Raw genomic sequence first — 20,136 nt, forward strand, 5'->3', positions numbered from 1 at the left:
TAGAACACAAAGAGTTAAACTGAACAAAGTATGGAGTTAGTTTCGTTTGTTAGGATAAAATAGCACAAGCATATTTGTCTTTACTGTGCTGTTATCAACAGGTTCGTTGCCGCAAACAGTAACCTTTACCTATACAAACTAAATGTACATTCGCTGTTAAACACGTAAACCAAATAGGTAGTTCAACAATTTATCTTCAAGGCATCCGAAAGATCTACCCTATTGATATATATACATTGGAAAAGTCCGTGTGTGTGTTATAACATTTCATGAGGTTTTAAATGAAAAACTGTAAGATTTTGTTCTATTTATAACTGTGCAATATATGAATTGCATAATATAAGCAGCTTCGATTGGCTGTCTCCCCATCCATCATTACAATTGCAAAATGTATCATGTGTAATTCACCCAATTGTTCAGGTATATGTTATGGATTTCAATGCCATTTTAATACACAATCTTCCTTTCTACTAGATTATTTTGACATGATATAAAGATTTGCCTTACGGTACCGTTCGCTCTTGTTCCAGAAATACATTCCATTGATTCAATTAGCATCAACCAACCAAATCATGAGGTACTTATGCGCGACTAATGGTATCGGGTAGTCAATCATTGTATTGTCTGGTCCAGACTCGTTTATTTACATACCGCCGCCATATAGATAGAATATTGCTGAGTGCGGCGTAAAACAACAATCAGTCAGTCATTGTACAACAGAGATATTGATGAAATAACGGAAAACAATTGCCTCCCTCATTTCGGGTAATTACCCATGAAGGTCCGGCTTAGAATACTGGACTTCAGTAAACCATTCTTGTCGTAAGAGACGACTAACGGGATCAGCTGGTCAGGCTTGCGACTTGGTTGACAGATGTCATCGGTACTCTATTGCGCAGATCGATGCTCATGCTGTTGATCACTGGATTGTCTGGTCCAGATTCGATTATTTCCAGATCGCCGCCTTATAGCTGGAAAAGTGCTGAGTGCGGCGTTAAACTCAACTCACTCACTCACTCATTTCGGCTACTGCCTCACTGTCTGTGTTTCATATATCTTTGTCTGTGACGTGTACCACCACTGAAGCAGGTTACGGTTACATCATTACCTTTCGATATTGATCAGGAAGACATGATCATGTTATAGTATAATCGCAGCGATTCCCTGTCACTCTAGAATTTATTTGTTGCTAATATTCTGTTCAACAATTTATAGCAAACCCACGCCGTAGGTTTCAAACAATTTTAGCTGACTGAAATAAGAGAGTGGCAGTGGATATAATTCGCTGTGCGTGCGAATTACAACAATACATATATATATACGTTGATAGTCTAAAATAATACACGAGAAAACAGCACTCTATGGCGGTGTTGAAAATTTAATGACATTCTAAAAGCTACGTGATATTGGCAGTTATGACAAATGTATTGATATACTTCAGAGAGATAAGCGTTGAATGAATCAAACTATATGATTAAATCAGCAATATAATGAAAACATCAAGCCATAACCAAGAAAAAACACACCTCTAGATTGTACAGAAAAAACAGTGAAACTAAATAATACAAAACAAATGAACAATATAAATCTACTACAACACGCCATAAAGCAATAAACACACCTCCAGATAAAAAAGGGAATATGATCAGGACAGGAACGTGATTACATAAACTGCAAATGGTATTAAAACCAATATGGAAGCATAAATATATATCACCACAAAAAAATGGCAACGACATATACAAATCGCAAGTTGACGTTAGATGACCATGCCCTATGAGGACTTTCAGTACCTTTGTTATTTGTTGGAAATTACTGACAAATGAAGTCGAATATCAGAACTTTCAGTACATTTGTTATCACTGTTGGGAATTACTGACAAATGAAGCCGAACATCAGGACTTTCAGTTCCTTTGTTATTTGTTGCGAATTACTGACAAATGAAGCCGAACATAAACAGAACAGAACAGAAAACTATTATTAAAAACGTGACAGTAATAAATATACTTTGAATGAAGTGGTCTTACGTATTGTATTGATGGCACGGTTATTTTACATTACTTTAGTCCTGTTCAAGGGAATATCCACCGATATTATCAGTTATCAAATTCTACCAAATCTAAAAATAGTTTGCCTCATGTTGAACATATCAAACAACACATACAATGTTTTATAGCAGACATAAACCACAGTAGTTTATGGGTACCTGGTATTTAAAGAAAAAAATTATTAAGTAAGATACATGTCCATGTGTCATGAGAAGTTTCTAATCGGTGACACCAGGTTGCACAATCATAGATTCGCTCATGGAAAATATCACCATCTAAATACATAATAATTTGAATACACAACTAGATGCACTACATGCACATATTAACAATTCTCTGTACAGGCTGATGTCTTGATTCAGTGTTCTGTGATAAATTTCCGATGAACTTGAAAACATATATATCGACAAAAATTGCCAAAGTTGCTGGATTTCAATACACGGCCTACACTATGCAAAACAAAAATTATCTGTGAGAATGAGACATAATATACTACAAACAATAAGTATGAATACACCCTAAAATTTGATAGTCATATATTAACTTAAACGTATGTAGTATATATTAATTACAGTGAGGATATGAAATGAAATAGCTTGTTCAGATATGGTAATTAAATGTACATGTTGCATCTACGGAAGCGCACCCATATATTGGTGACGACAGCAGCTTATGTATTCATACATGTGAAAGCAGTTACACTTCTGGGACATGTAATTATCACCAACTGTATATATAATAGAGGTGAGGCAGAACCGCATAGGACCGCCTCCGTGGTGTAGTGTTTAGAGCGTCCGCCCGGAGAGCGGAAGGTCACGGGTTCGAGCCCCGACCGCGTCATACCAAAACACGTTAAAATATGGAACTTGTTGGTCCCTGCCTTGCGCTCGGAATTAATGGTTACAAGAAGGACTGGTCGGCTCGGAGTCAGTATAATGTGTCTGAGTGGGTTATTCATGCTTCACTGCGGCGTGGTATCTCACTGGGCTAGCACTATAAAACCAGCTTAAGTCTGGGCTAGTACAAGCAGCTGCACTTAGACACGCATGCACGTCGTCACATGAACGAAGTTTTCTCCAGCGCAACGTTAAACCCAATTTCACCTCACCTCAGAACCGCATATGCTGCAATAAGTTCACGGCGTACAACAACTCACTGTACAGACCATGTTTATTGTGGTATCAACTACTGTGTCATTCTCGAAGTCGCCGTGAAATGATGTCTAGGATAAGGAAGGTCATCTGCAAGACTGATTCAGTGTTCATGTTACCTCAAATTTGTTGAATGATGGAGATCTCACGTTGCTTGCTCTCAGTACACGAGGGCAAATACTTGTTTCTACCTCACACTGGGTGAATCAGTTAGACCACGTCTGTCTTTGAAGGACTCAGTCCATCCAAAATTACCCCGAAAGGTGACTGGTTTAAGTGACCATAGTGTAGCTCAGCCTGTGGCCACTTCCATCCACTTATCAAAGGACAACCTGACAAAAGCATTAGAGTCTTTTTCAATTTTGAAGGAAGCTGGACCTAAAGGATCATGGAACACACATCCATCAACAGACCTCACCGCAACCTCAACGATGCCGCAGTTTGTTCCAGTGTCATGGATTTTAATCTGAAACACATCTTTGGGTTTTAGTACAATATCTGAATGTCTATTCTTGAAAACAGATATTTCTTTCTGCAGTTCTTCTGCAAGCATGCTCTGCAATTCATGTTTCCTTCCTTGCCAGGGAAGCGATACTCCATCCATATCATCGTTGTTGTTGTGACCTGTCACGCCAACATATACAGACCCACCCTGCTTTCTCTTGGAAATGGATGTGACATATTGCGGTAATGAACAAGAATTGATGATATGATTCACCCATACGCTTACTGAACGGTAAGGTGCACCAAGTGACTGGTAGACATGCTTGTCATCATTTCTGTCAACATAGATCTTCACAGCATCAGCTTGGTCCAGATGAGGCAATCCTTGTACAGTGGGCTCGGTCGTTGATACGGTGCGTTTAGACAACAGAAGTTGCCTTAATTTCTCAACAGACGCAGTGACATGTTTATCTACGCACCAAGCAAGCAGCTTTGTTTTCAAGTCAGCACTTATAAACGTTTCGGATGGCAAGACATCTACTTTGTACACTTGCTCCCCTTCACTCACTGCACGATGCCATCTAAAGCCATCTGACATTATCTCCTCTTCAGTTAACATTGCGCCCAATACTGGGACAACAGTCGATTGGAATGCATCTTTATCTTCGTCCGAGGTCATCTCGTCGTCAGTAAATTTTGATTGAAATGCATCTTTATCTTTTCTGAATATGCCTTTGCCAACATGCACAAACAGAACACCACCACCAGAATTTCTCATTGAAGATAAAGCCTTCTTGAATTGATACTCCGCAGATGGTTTCATTCCCTTTGTTTTTCTGTCAACCTGTGCCTGGTGTAGGTGAATGAAAAATACATCATCCTCTGTTCCCATGTGATAGTTTGCATCCCCGCAAACCCGGATGCATGTTGTACAGGCATCTGAAACAAAAACCTGAGTTTTACCAGTAGGTCAGTATGTGTTATCATTACAGTTACACCGCACAGAGTATTATTTTTGGTACACATGTTTATATTTCCACAGGTAGCACTGACTATCTTGGGTGAATCGATGTTGACATCACCAAGGTAAATGTGAAATACATAAAGCTGTTTATGACTAAAATCTGACATGTGACTAGACATTATGATAGGAAGGGTCGAAAGGTTAGGATGTAGTAAAATACTTACACAACTTTACTGCAGAGGCCGGCAGTGGATGGAGACGGAGAGCTGCAAGAGTCAGTTTTATCTGCTAGTACGAGTACGCAAGTGACACAAATACACGTATCTATGAAAGGAGTGTTTTGGTCTTTGTTTCAAGGTCATATAATGTCACGCAAGGTGGAATAAAAGTTCTAAATGATATTGTTTTGTAGATTGAATATGACATAACGCCGCTTTGAGCAATATTCCAGCAATATAAAGGCGGGGAACACCAGAAATGAGTTTCACATAATTTATTGTACCCATGTGGGTATCACACGTTTAACCACTAGGCTACCCCATCGCCCTAGTTGTAAATGAAACGGACAGCATCAACTAGTATTATGATTGCGGATATACGAATACATATCATAAACGAGGTAAGTTTGTTACAGATGAACACATGACTGTGCTCTCACTGAAGGCATATCGTTGTCAAAGGCAACACAAAACGATCTTGAATCAGCACCCTTAAAGGCAATTATACTCAAAAAGGCCACTTTGCAGCTTTGAATTCGTTACGGCATACTGGATCATAAAGGCTTGAAAATTCTGTTTATGAAGCAGTCGATAAAATAACGACCTGCCCATCGTCCCCAAAACGACAAAATCGTGCCTCCGGAGGAATTTCCCATACACCACAAACTGGTGAATTTCCCATCAAATGTAACGACTAAATAATGGTTTTCACTTCAAGCTTAAAACGTTGCAATAAGTGAGTGAACACATTGTGTATGATATGGGCTACACCAAAATTATCTGACCAGAAAGAGTCTTCCATTGGGCCATTGACTAAGATTATCATCAATCGTAGGGCCGACATGATTAATGCCAAACGCCAAACCTTTGCTCGTTTGGAATTTGCGAAGGAAGAGGACCAGACTACATGACTTTATGACGAATCATAATCGAATGTCACTGACGGGTAGGTCGACGCAAAAAGGATCACCGAAGGTGTTAAATCAAAACTTTTCAAATTCATTGAGTTGCTGCATACTGAGTACGCTAATGCACTTGTTATTTTACTTGGTGCTTGAGAAACCACTTCATGCAAGAGAATCCATGTCTTTAAGAGTGATATGGCCAAACAGAAACAAGTTAAACATTATCGCAGTGCTGTTTTACTTTTGGTTTGAAGACACGAAAAAAGTGTTCTGTTACAGAATCGTTGTATTTTTGTGCTGCAAATCTATATCTATGTGTTTCAAGGACACCCTGGTCCCTATAGTGTTTGACATGACCACACAATCTATAAACAAACACGATGAAGATTTTACACTCGACAATCGTTGGTCCAAAACAGGATAGAAGATATTTACAAGTTCTTAATCGTCGCTTCAGTTACTCACAACATACGACCAAAAGTGACGTTTCAGGCAAATATCAATGTGTACAAGTATTTCAGTTTCTGAGGGCGTAACAGACACTGTAGAACCAGAACACATGTACTATAGCTGCGAAGAATCGCATGAAAGGATTTTCCTTGCACCGCTGCGCTAGTACCTTTAGGGCAGGCCCCAAGATATATTAGTTTTGATGGTTTATCATTAAAATTAACCTCATGTAACAAGAAAAATTGTCATTGATTTACTTGCCCTTTAAAGACCATTTGTGACCACTATTTACGAACAGAACATAAAGTTAACCACAATATCTCAAGCGGACAGTTAACTATTAACATCATTATAAGGAAAGCAATATCAAACAATATATTATATTAAATTTTATTAGCGTCTCAAATGTAACGATGAACACAGTTCTTCTATCGAAATTTTAAAGTAAGTATGCTCACGACGATGCAAGATATGTCCATACTATTTCGACAATAATAAATGACTTCATTAAAGTTAGAGCATACGGAATAGGTGTGTCAGTATGAGATAATGTCTATTTACCTGAACGTGCAAGGCTCTTCAGTGATATGACGTCACCATAGGTATCCCCTGTAATGAATCGAATACACTTGCGTCATTATGTTATCATATTTATGCATTATCTTTCGTGTCGAATGCGAATTTGAAAAGCCAACAGCGTCAATATCGGGTGGAGTGTCATGATGCAAATGTGCATTTTAAAAGTGAAAATTGCGCCATTTCATTTCAGTTTTCTTTTCTAATTTGTACGATGTCGCTAAAGCGCTTTATCTTACATGTCAATGTGGGTCCTATACCATTCACCAGTTGTTGACATTTTGCCTAATTATCAAATTTATGGCAAGCTAAAAGAAAAGTATGACCTTTGAATTACTGGGTTTATTAGCGGCCTTTGACTTCTGTGCACCAGACCATAAACAGATGACCAGGCAGTTTTAATGGCCATATAAATAAGATAAATTGATGACAACAAATATGATAATTTCCTACATGGCGATATCGAAAAAATGTCAAGTACATATCATAATATGTCTTAACATATATCTTCATGAAATAAACATTATCTGCCCTTGTTACCACCTCCAGGTTCAGCTTCGGTCAAGGTTCATTCCAACTGTGATGCAGTTCGTGGTAGAAGTCATGATAAACTTTCTAACGACACCAAAACTAAGCGATAGAAGGCACTGTCAGAAACTAAGTACTTTCATTAAAATTTTCAGTCACCTGTTCACAGGTTATCTTTGCGTCTTGATTCCAAGATTCGTTTCCGAAATCTCAAACAACATCCTAAATAACAATTCTGGAGTACGAGGTATTTACTGTAGGACTGTTACTTATGCCATATCGTTTCTTCCTGACATAAACCAGTTATATAATTGTCTACCTAATAATTAGAAAGCGTCCCCTACACTCTCTGTATTTAAAAAATGACAACAACATTTGACAACAAAACGCAGATTTTCCTTCAATTTCGGATCTCGTTTTTGTCAAATTGTGCACTGCCGCTTTAGACTCGTCAACGCTAACATGCACATTATGCCGGCCAGATTGTTCCTGCAGATATCACACAGAACACCTTCTACACTATTTCTTCACGTGTGTAATGTTTACACACATAAAAAGTAACATTTATTTCTACTGCCATGACCATAAGCTGGAAATAGGTATGAATGGAAACGAATACTTGTCTGCTTTTGAAAATATGAACATTCTTAAATCAATCCACAATTTTATCACAACATCAAAATACCAATGTGACTTGAATTTTATACAGGAAAAATTATTTCTGAATAATCTGCCTATGTTTAACCATTCAGGAACACCAAATTGTATCTGACCAATTCCTTATACACGTGTTCATCTTATAGATTCTAATACAAATACAAATATACATCGCACCGATTTGTTTCACCATACTTCTGCGCTTCTGTTTAACAGCAATTGTTAACTTGTATGATAACGTATATCATGTTCTGACTTACAATTTGTATCATGTCTTGTATGGGAGCTGAGTTGATATGCGGTATAACAGCTTGTTGTCCTAACAGTGTTCATTTATTGAATAATTACACGTTTAACTAAATTCATTTTGTCTGAAATGAGGAAGTGACGGGTTGCCCAAGGGTATCATAGGCGTGGTTGATGGGTTCCACATTGTTGAATAACGAGGAGGAAACGGGTTGTAAATAAGGGAAATCAAGTCCACGCCACTACCATATGTACATATACATCTACAAAAAGCATCCTATGTATAATTTCAGTGCATACAATTCCCAAAAATATTTGTCATCCAGATAGCTAATATTTCATCACAAATGTGTGTATTTTGGGTTGTGTCATAGACAGTTTTATTCTCGAAAACCACCAGCAGTGGTACATGAGAGAATAGAAAAGTTTACAGCACTATATATAGTGAATAACGAGATGGAAGGAATGTACATTGAGTCATAAAGTTAACACACAAACACTTGCAAAATATATAAAAAAATACAGATATTAGATTCAAAACGGTGTAACTTTTAAACAGAATTACAATTTTAATCGTTGTGATATAATTTTTTAGGAATAAGTTGAGATCGATCTTGCGTTAAAAACTTCACATTGAAACATAAAATGAGACTCCTCTGCAATTGCAGGAGAATTGCATAATGGACAAATTCTTTCTTCTCCGGGTACACCACTCCAGTGGTCAGTTTCAATCGGAAGGTTATGATTTGACGTTCTGAATTTTAAAACCGGAACAGATATAGTTTTAGATAGAAAAAGATAGGTTTCAAACTTTGGAATTGCCTTAAAGTAATGATAAAAATGGCTCTTAGATTTTGATGAAATATTCTGCCTCCAATTTTGAATGAACTGGTCTTTTAGAATTCTTTCAACATTTGAGACTAACCATGGGGTGGTGTATTCTTACGGCTTTTTTTAAAAACATATCTTTGGCCAACATTTCGTAAAATATGTTTTATGACATTTACCCAATGATATTCGTTATAGTTAATTTCAGAGTCTAGGGGTCTGCATATTTGTATCTTTTTCTGCATATTTTACCATTTTCTCTCTTCCCAAACAGTGTCAAAAGCTTTCGAAAAATCAATAAATGCACAATTTAGTGTTTTCTTTGAAAGTTTTAGGTAATGCATGAGCCAATGAAGAACGAGTTTTTTGTCAGCCGTCGTTTTCAAAATCCTGCCTGTATGGACGTCGAGATTCGTTAGCCGTATGTTTAGAATTCTAGTAAATAACTGATCAATCATGAGCGGTACTGGGTATTTTAAGTCTATTTTTTGCTCTATTTATGTGTAACGTAGGTAAGTACGTGCGAGATGCTGTAGGCGAACTGACTGTAAGATGATGTGGTTTACTTGTTCAGTGTCAATGTTATGAACGAATGGTACAGGCTTGGATTCATCATACTTTGGGGGATTTGGACAGTGACGGTAATCTGGTGTAAAGCATTGCCCGTAGCAGAATTTTCTACTGATTTCAAAGTAAAGGCGACGGCACAATGTACATCTTGATATAAAGGTGAGAATTCCAAGACTTCAAGTTCAGTAAATAGGAGTAGACAGTTGAGAGACGCAATAATATTACCTATAACACTGGTGTCTTTACACGCTGTTTTCCATACAAGTTTATCTTGACTAACTTTACCGTTGCATATAAACTGTTTAACATATCATGTTTTTTACACAATTGGATCATTTGCATCAAAATTAGTAACTGTTTCATGGTCTTCTGTGCCTGGTACATGGGACATACTTAAAGGTCACATGCAACCAAAAAATCAAAAATAATTGAAACACAATTATCACTTATTCGTGACATATAATATACATTGCTAATTATGAATAAACATATCAACAAAATTATAAGCGTACAATCGCAAATCAAAAGTGCAATATTTTGTACTTGGGTTTACTTCCCAAGAAACGAAGCAGCCGGGATACCCACCCCAGTCAGAGCGGGTGGGTGTGCACTGAAGTGTAACGGCTGGTTCATTTGCCGATGCCCTCACGGCTCATTGTGTGTGTGTATATATAGAGATTTTGGGTTTTGTAAATAGATGCTCATTTTTTGTGTATAACATTTTGCAATCAACAGACATCATAACATGTCATGTGCACAAGTACCACACCTGCCTTTCTGTGTAATTACATAATGTGACAGAGACCGAACTCGGGCCATAAATCAATGCGTTTTGTTTATGGTGTATAGTCTGATAGGTGTTAAGTTCAAATTGCATGTGGTAAGGGATCAACGTTGTGTATTGAATATTGTCATTAGCAGACAGGCAGGCAGACACACAGGTGTCAATACAACAGACATTGAGTTTTGTCTGTGACAACGACATATCTATATCACAGTTAGAAATTCTGTCAACGCTAAATAACGTTGCTTTTAAGTATCGAACTGAGAAAGTGACTCGGTAAGAAGAACGTGTGGTTAAATAGACAAATGTAATTATATAAACAGTTAAATCCGTAATCTACTGTCATAACATATAAAAAGCTCGCGCCTGTGAAATATCAACAAAACATTAGAAAAATAGCTCACACCAAAGCCTTCACCGAATATTCACCGGACAATCCGCTTCCAAGCTGCGCAAACCTATTTCACTGTTCATGTGCTATGAGCGCAGCCCGGCGCAACGCAGCCCAGCTGTTGAAACCAGTTTACCCCCAAGCGCTACGAGAAAATTAGTGAATCGTCTGAACTCCGATTGACCCGCGTTTATATGTTGAATTGGCATGTTTGATGTTTTGTTTCGGCAAGTCCATACTGAAAGATATCAGAATCTGCAAAGTTGTGTTTTACGTTACATGTGACCTTTAATTTGTCAAATTCATCATTTTCGATGTTAACTAGGTCAAATTATTTCAAATTATATTCATCAAACACCTTGTAATCTCACATATTACTAGCTATAGTTGCTGAATCAATGTCACCACGTAAGGTTATTTGGTAGGTATTTCATAACTGACTTCTCAATTCCATAGAATGTATCAGCATATTTAGAACCTTCTGGAGCTATGTAAACAACACCGATGTACATATCAGGGTCTATACCAAACAAAGCTTTATTTAATCTAGTCCACAGTACATATTTACAACTGTCTTTTACCTGTGATATATATTCATTATATTTGTCTCTAACAATACCCTAAGTCGACACGATTGTGTTTAGGATTCGCTGAAGTGTCCTCGGAACCTGGGTGTTCCGATTGAGACAATGCAATTATTTCGGTTAGTGTGCTGTAATAGTGCATTCTGCACATGGTACTGATACGGGTGTGAAACATATGACATATGTTTGTCAGAGGACATATGGGATAACTATACCATTTGGTTGTGATAAAAATTATTAATGTGGCAAAGAGGTCCTGAAAGACACCTACTTGTCAATTTGTCAATTGTGTTAAGTATTGTTCCGTCATGTCATGCATGATGGGAGACGCAATGTAGCTTTTTTCTGGTGTAGATAATATTCGATTTTACACTCTGCTTTTAATAATCATGCATATTGACGTGGAACTTTCGATAAAGTCAAATCGCGCAACACTATCAGACCCATACCCACCAGATAATGGAACTTACAAGGAAGCATTCTTTCACCTACCTTCTTCAATTATAAACAACATATTCCCGGAAAATATTGGCAAAATCTAAACAGAAAATAACAAATCCTTCTGGCCCTCATTAAACTATGATAACAAATTAGATTAGAATTCCAAAATTGAAAGGCACATGCAACATCATACCAACAAACTACCCCTTAACAACGAAGAAATCTCGTTAAAAAAGAAGCACAATTCCTCTGTGTAACTTTTGACCCACATCTAAAATGGACACCCCACATTCATAACCTGGTTAAGACATCACAAATCCAAAGCACACGTTTACAAACTGACCAATTACTCAAAGTAAATATTTGTAAAATACCTCCTACAAAAACCAATAAACGAAACCTATAATTACTCCAGGTCAGGCTTTATTACTCGCTCACAAATTTAGACCATACCAGCCTTCTACAACGTACGCGCACGCAAAAGCAAATACACAAAACAACCAACCAACCAACCAACCAAATAAACAAACAAAACTCTTCAACCTCGGATATATCTATAACCTCAGTCATGCAATGTCTAGGCCACCCATACACGAAATGTCATCTAAAGTGAGTGTTTTGTCATTTCCAATTACTTCGTAAATTGTATGTCGCATAATCAATCCTGCAAAGTTCTGGTTCATAATCAGATGATCAAATGTGCAGAACAATAAAATAAAGGAATAATGGAACTTCTCCAAAGAGATGTGACCAACTACATAGTTTCACCTTAGTAAGAACACTTACTAATAGTATCAATTGACAGAAGAAAGATCAGTTGGCATTCACACAGATGTAAGCAGTGTCATTTTCCAGTCTGATATCACTGAATACAATACAATTCTTCTGAAATCTTCTTTTAACAAAATCTAATAGTTTTATACTTACGTTTTCTCTGTATCCCCGTAATACATAAAGGAATCTACATAGTCAAAAATACATCAGGTGTACAATTTCAATTTGGGTGTAATTTCAATACATAGAGATATATACTCACAAGCATTGAAAACGCACCAGTCTAAAGCTGTCCGCATTCTCATCAAGGTGGATTTCAGCATGATACAGTATTTGTCAAAGAGGTTCAGAATGAAATCTACTTGCGGACGAGTATCTGAAGTACTGTCCCATGTAATCATATACGAAGGGAGGTTTAATGTAGGTTTTGGTATAAATACAGGTAATCTGTGGTCTTACTTTCTGTTGAGTTCTCCTACCATATACAGGGAGATTCGCTATAGCTTTCGCTATAAATGCAGGTACACTGTGGCCTTACTTTATGTTGAATTTTCTAAATGTCCATGCATAAGAACGTGTAACCTTAGCTAATTAATTTGCTGTTACTGTCATATCTATATGCTAAGACAGTATCGAAAGCAACTATGGCAATAACCTTCACCGATGCCGCCCAGGATGTGCTCAGGGGGAATTTAACCTCTAAAGTGACAGTTCTGTGATTTCCAATTATTTCGTAAATTGAATGTCGCATAATCATTCCTGTAATGTTCTGGTTCATAATCAGATGATCAAATGTGTAAATGTGCAGAACAATAAAATAAAGGAATAATGGAACATCTCCAAAGAGATGTGTCCAACTACATAGTTTCACCTTAGTAAGAACACTTACTTATAGTATCAATTGACAGAAGAAAGATCAGTTGGCATTCACACAGATGTAATCAGTGTAATTTTCCAGATCATATACGAAGGGAAGTTCAATGTAGGTTTTGGTATAAATACAGGTAATCTGTGGTCTTACTTTCTGTTGAGTTCTCCTACCATATACAGGGAGATTCGCTATAGCTTTCGCTATAAATGCAGGTACACTGTGGCCTTACTTTCTGTTGAATGTTCTAAATGTCCATGCATAAGAACGTGTAACCTTAGCTAATTAATTTGCTGTTACTGCCATATCTATCTGCTAAGACAGTATCGTAAGGAACTATGGCAATAACCTTCACCGATGCCGCCCAGGACGTGCTCAGGGGGAATTTAACCTCTAAAGTGACAGTTCTGTGATTTCCAATTACTTCGTAAATTGTATGTTACATAATCAATCCTGTAATGTTCTAGTTCATAATCAGATGATCAAATGTGCATAATAATAAAATAAGGGAATAATGGAACATCTCCAAAGAGATGTGTCCAACTGCATAGTTTCACCTTAGTAAGAACACTTTCTAATAGTATCAATTGACAGAAGAAAGATCAGTTGGCATTCACACAGATGTAAGCAGTGTCATTTTCCAGTCTGATATCACTGAATACAATACAATTCTTCCGCTATCTTCTTTTAACAAAATCTAACAGTGTATTATACTTACCCCTCAACACCGATTCTGTAATGGATAAACGAATTAACATACTCAAACATACATCGTGTGTACAATTTCAATGTAGATACGTAGAATTTCTAAACATACAAATATATTACAAACAATATTTATCTTCCAAATAGTTAATATTCTCGTATAAAATTGTGTATCCTTTCCTGATTTGTATATTTCTACTGAGCATGGGTGTCGAGCTTGTGGACGTGAATACCTCAAGTGGATATGCTTTTTTCTAGCATGTGCATAAATGCCTTTCGAAATTGGTTGTTGCTCATGGTTGAGATAATGACTTTGCTCTTTCTTTTGTGAACCAATATAGGCATTCCACACGTGAGATATTGTTAAGGTTATGGGCCAAATGATGGACACATAACAAACAAACAAACAAACAAACCAATGAAAAACCAAGGGGTTCATGGTTTAACTATAGAACACTGTTAAGATCGAAATGTATTATTTGTCAAAGCGGTTCTGAATGACATCTATTTGCGGACGAGTATCTGAAGTACTGGCACATCTAATCATATACGAAGGGAGATTTAATGCATCATTTGGTATAAATGCAGGTAAACTGTGGTCTTACTTTCTGTTGAGTTTTCCTATCATATATGAAGGGAGATTCAAAGTAGCTTTTGGTATAAATACAGGTACATTGTGGACTTACTTTCTGTTGAAGTTTCTCAATGTCCATGCATAATACGTGTAACCTTAGGCAATTAAATTGCTGTTACTGCCATATCTATCTGCTAAGACAGTATCGAAAGCAACAATGGCAATAACCATCACCCATGCTCCCCAGGATGGTCTCAGGGGGAATTTAACCTCTAAATTGACAGTTCTGTGATTTCCAAATACTTTGTAAATTGTATGTCGCATAATCAGTCCTGTAATGTTCTGGTTCATAATCAGAAGATCAAATGTGCATAATAATAAAATAAAGGAATAATGGAACATCTCCAAAGAGATGTGTCCAACTACATAGTTTCACCCTAGTAAGAACACTTACTAATAGTGTCAATTGACAAAAGAAAAATCAGTTGACATTCACACAGATGTAATCAGTGTCATTTTCCAGTCTGATATCACTGAATACAATACAATTCTTCTGCAATCTTCTTTTAACAAAATCTAAGAGTGTATTATACTTACGCATCGACGCCGATTCTGTAATGGATAAACGAATTTACATACTCAAACATACATCGGGTGTACAATTTCAATATAGATACGTAGAATTTCTAAACATACAAATATATTGCAAACAATATTTATCTTCCAAATAGTTAATATTCTCGTATAAAAGAGTGTATCCTTTTCTGATTTGTATATTTCTACTGAGCATGGGTGGTGAACTGGGGACGTGAATACCTCAAGTGGAAATGCTTTTTTCTAGCATGTGCATAAATGCCTTTCGAAATTGGTTGTTGCTCATGGTTGAGATAATGACTTTGTTCTTTCTTTTGTGAACCAATATAGGCATTCCACACGTGAGATATTGTTAAGGTTATGGGCCAAATGATGGACACATAACAAACAAACAAACAAACCAATAAAAACCAAGGGGTTCATGGTTTAACTATAGAACACTGTTAAGATCGAAATGTATTATTTGTCAAAGCGGTTCTGAATGACATCTATTTGCGGACGAGTATCTGAAGTACTGGCACATCTAATCATATACGAAGGGAGATTTAATGCATCATTTGGTATAAATGCAGGTAAACTGTGGTCTTACTTTCTGTTGAGTTTTCCTATCATATATGAAGGGAGATTCAAAGTAGCTTTTGGTATAAATACAGGTACACTGTGGACTTACTTTCTGTTGAAGTTTCTCAATGTCCATGCATAATACGTGTAACCTTAGGCAATTAAATTGCTGTTACTGCCATATCTATCTGCTAAGACAGCATCGAAAGCAACAATGGCAATAACCTTCACCCATGCTCCCCAGGATGGTCTCAGGGGGAATTTAACCTCTAAATTGACAGTTCTGTGATTTCCAAATACTTTGTAAATTGTATGTCGCATAATCAGTCCTGTAATGTTCTGGTTCATAATCAGAAGATCAAATGTGCATAATAATAAAATAAAGGAATAATGGAACATCTCCAAAGAGATGTGTCCAACTACATAGTTTCACCCTAGTAAGAACACTTACTAATAGTGTCAATTGACAAAAGAAAAATCAGTTGACATTCACACAGATGTAATCAGTGTCATTTTCCAGTCTGATATCACTGAATACAATACAATTCTTCTGCAATCTTCTATTAACAAAATCTAAGAGTGTATTATACTTACGCATCGACGCCGATTCTGTAATGGATAAACGAATTTACATACTCAAACATACATCGGGTGTACAATTTCAATATAGATACGTAGAATTTCTAAACATACAAATATAGTGCAAACAATATTTATCTTCCAAATAGTTAATATTCTCGTATAAAAGAGTGTATCCTTTTCTGATTTGTATATTTCTACTGAGCATGGGTGGTGAACTGGGGACGTGAATACCTCAAGTGGAAATGCTTTTTTCTAGCATGTGCATAAATGCCTTTCGAAATTGGTTGTTGCTCATGGTTGAGATAATGACTTTGTTCTTTCTTTTGTGAACCAATATAGGCATTCCACACGTGAGATATTGTTAAGGTTATGGGCCAAATGATGGACACATAACAAACAAACAAACAAACCAATAAAAAACCAAGGGGTTCATGGTTTAACTATAGAACACTGTTAAGATCGAAATGTATTATTTGTCAAAGCGGTTCTGAATGACATCTATTTGCGGACGAGTATCTGAAGTACTGGCACATCTAATCATATACGAAGGGAGATTTAATGCATCATTTGGTATAAATGCAGGTAAACTGTGGTCTTACTTTCTGTTGAGTTTTCCTATCATATATGAAGGGAGATTCAATGTAGCTTTTGGTATAAATACAGGTAAACTGTGGTCTTACTTTCTGTTGAGTTTTCCTATCATATATAGGGAGATTCGCTGTAGCTTTCGGTATAAATGCAGGTACACTGTGGCCTTACTTTCTGTTGAATCTGTATAATGTCCATGCAAAAGAATGTGGAACCTTAGCTATTTAATTTGCTGTCACTGCCATATCTATATGCTAAGTCAGTATCGTAAGCAACTATGGCAATAACCTTCACCGATACCGCCCAGGATGTGCTCAGGGGGAATTTAACCTCTAAATTGACAGTTCTGTGATTTCCCATTACTTCGTAAATTGTATGTCGAATAATCAATCCTGTAATGCTCTGGTTCATAATCAGATGATCAAATGTGCATAACAATAAAATACAGGAAAAATGGAACATCTCCAAAGAGATGTTTCCAACTACATAGTTTCACCCTAGTAAGAACACTTACTAATAGTATCAATTGACAGAAGAAAGATCAGTTGGCATTCACACAGATGTAAGCAGTGTCATTTTCCAGTCTGATATCACTGAATACAATACAATTCTTCTGCAATCATCTTTTAACAAAATCTAACACTTGTATACTTACGTTTTCTTAGTAGCCCTTTAATACATAAAGGAATCTACATAGTCAAACATACATCAGGTGTACAATTTCAATTTAGATGTAGTTTCAATACATAGAGATATATACTGTGATTATATATATTGTGATTTCTTATTGTCCTGTGTCTTGTATGTTGCAAAATCAATCCTGTAAAGTTGTGGTTCATAATCAGACGATTAAAGGTGCAGAACAATTGTATAAGGGAATAATGGAACATCTCCAAAGAGAAGTACATATTTTCACCTTAGTAAGAACAGCTACTTATAGTTTTAATTGACAGAAGAAAGATCAGTGACATTTACAGAGATGTAAGCAGTATCATTTTCAAGATGATCAGATGTTGAGATGAATGGAATAAGGGAATATTGTAGCATCTTACAAGAGATAGTGCTCCTATATAATTTCACCTTTGTAAGAACTAATAGTTCAAGTAACAGAAGATGATTATTGACATTCACACGTCTGACACCACTGGATACACAGTGGGTGATAATCAGGTAGTTTCAGCTCTTCGTCTGCAATATATACAGGACTCTACATAGTCTAACATACACCAGGTGTGCAGTTTTGAATATAGATATATTTCAAGTCATACATATCTACTACAAACAATATTTGTGGTTCAAATAGTTAATATTTACGTACAAAAGTGTGTATCCTTTTCTGGTTTGATACATGCATATTTACAAAAGATGTGTGCATTCTAATACTGAGCATAAGTGGTGCATCTGGGGACGGCATGTGCATATAATTTAATTTGGGATGTACAAAAATGCTTTTCTAAAATGGCTGTTGCGCATGCGTCAGGTGTGATCGGACGTGTTCACGTCGTGCTGACAAAAAAGGTGACAAAACGGATAAATAACACAGCATTATTTGTACCCTGAGAGATAAATAGTTTTCCCATACTAGTGTGAGTATTCGGAAGCAATATCTGTCAGATCGAAGCAGAATTTATAGCTATATATCGAAAGTTATTGTACATGATCTGAAAACAATGCATTGTCGATAGCTGTCACTCACAAGTCAAGCGTGAAGCTGGAAATTTCACGTGCAGCATGGGAGACTCACTAAATTGTTGGCGTGGACGCATTGGATGTTTTTGTCCCAGTCGAAGCAACTCACGGCAAGTATTGAAAAAACAATTGAAGTTATTACTCGTTCTGAATTTGATTATTCACGCGAGTGGGAAATACCTCTGCGATCGTTTCAATTCGAACTCTGTGTATGTACAATGAACATTTTCAATGACGAAAATAATACGAAGGATGTTTTGAATGTAACATCTGTTCCTTTTGTCCGCCGCCTTTTTGAACTGTGTTCGGATGTGGAGTCGAACCCTGGCCCAAGGGATCGGGTGAAGCGAGCGGGGGTGCCCGGGCTAAGACACGATTACCTACATTAGCGTTTAATGGTGAGGGCAGCTCTGATCATGGTGAGTCTGACATCTGTGATGAAGATAACACCAGTGTCCTTCATCTGATCAGATCTGACATAAGCAAGCTGAACAATAAGTTCGACACGAGAAAGGAAATCACAGACGAGTTTACTAAAATAAAGACAGAAAACTCAGAATTAAAAGAGAGACTATCAAGACTCGAGGATGCAGTGGATAAAGCCCACAGTAGGAGAAATAATCTCATCATTCACGGAGTGAAAGGCATTGTAGGAGAGAAATGGGCAGAGACTGAACGTCTTGTGAGAGACTTCCTACACCACAACCTCGGTATGGACAACGCCGACAGCATCGACATCGAGAGAGCTCACCGACTTAAAAGCAGAGGAAACCGTGAGCCTATCATTGTGAAGTTCCTATCCTACAAGGAAAAGGTAAGCATAACTGATCTTGCCAAGCAGAAACTTAAAGGCTATGAACAATTCCGAGTAGCTAATGATTATACAGAGAGAGTTAGGAAGACGAGCGCAGCTTTAATTCCATTCATGGTTGATGCTCGCAATCACGAAAAGAATTCGTTTCTCTCCTATGATAAGCTAATCATTGATGGCGATGTTTATGTGTATGATAATGACAATATCAGAAAGATCAGTACACGATTGACTAATGCCCGACGGGAGTCAACGATGCGCAGTTCTCACGGGGCCCATGGAGGGACGCCTCCTTGGTCCCAGGGGAGCGGCGCCAGGGACACCCAGGGGGCGTCTGTTTCAGCCTAGGAACTCGGCCGTGACCTACACCCTGAGCTGGAAACAAGGTCTACTCCTCAAGACTCGGGGACTGATTTCTTCAAGAACTTGAACATGTGTGCATGGAACATTCATGGTCTGCACTCGCACCTAAAAGATCATTCATTTATGGATTTCTGTGCACAGTTTGACATTTTTGGTCTTTTAGAAACGATGCAAAGTGATTCCACTACGCTTTACGGTCTATTTACAGAATTTATATGTCATGCATCACCGGCCAAACGGTT

General features: G+C 37.2%; 2 protein-coding genes across 4 annotated transcripts in view; both read right to left on the reverse strand.

The window, feature by feature from the left end:
• Positions 1–20,136, reverse strand: part of LOC124265084 — a 212,507-nt gene that overhangs the window by 83,926 nt on the left and 108,445 nt on the right. The gene's annotated exons all lie outside the window — the stretch shown is intronic.
• Positions 3,092–7,327, reverse strand: LOC124265056. 3 transcript variants are annotated; one of them, XM_046699851.1, is made up of 5 exons: positions 6,742–7,327; positions 4,832–4,873; positions 4,349–4,582; positions 3,445–4,294; positions 3,092–3,220 (listed from the first exon to the last, which is right to left on the reverse strand). In XM_046699851.1, the coding sequence occupies exons 3-4, from the start codon at positions 4,533–4,535 to the stop codon at positions 3,492–3,494; spliced, it is 990 nt and encodes a 329-aa protein (XP_046555807.1). In that variant the 5' UTR covers positions 4,536–4,582; positions 4,832–4,873; positions 6,742–7,327; the 3' UTR covers positions 3,092–3,220; positions 3,445–3,491. The 3 variants fall into 3 exon arrangements, with proteins under 3 accessions (XP_046555807.1, XP_046555809.1, XP_046555808.1); XM_046699853.1 differs by having other exon boundaries at positions 3,201–4,310; positions 4,365–4,582; positions 6,742–7,324; XM_046699852.1 differs by having other exon boundaries at positions 3,201–4,306; positions 4,361–4,582; positions 6,742–7,324.

This window comes from Haliotis rubra, unplaced genomic scaffold (assembly GCF_003918875.1).
Source record: "Haliotis rubra isolate DU_JTF1 unplaced genomic scaffold, ASM391887v1 Scf96, whole genome shotgun sequence".
NCBI classification, from domain to species: Eukaryota; Metazoa; Mollusca; class Gastropoda; order Lepetellida; family Haliotidae; genus Haliotis; species Haliotis rubra.

Bases quoted from the DNA above. Each gene is read 5' to 3' on its own strand.
- LOC124265056 (XM_046699851.1), bottom strand. From the start codon at position 4,535: ATGGGAACAGAGGATGATGTATTTTTCATTCACCTACACCAGGCACAG. The intron at 4,295-4,348 runs TTCAATCAAAAT...ATAAAGATGCAT, and splicing joins CAGAAAAGATAAAGATGCAT to TCCAATCGACTGTTGTCCCA.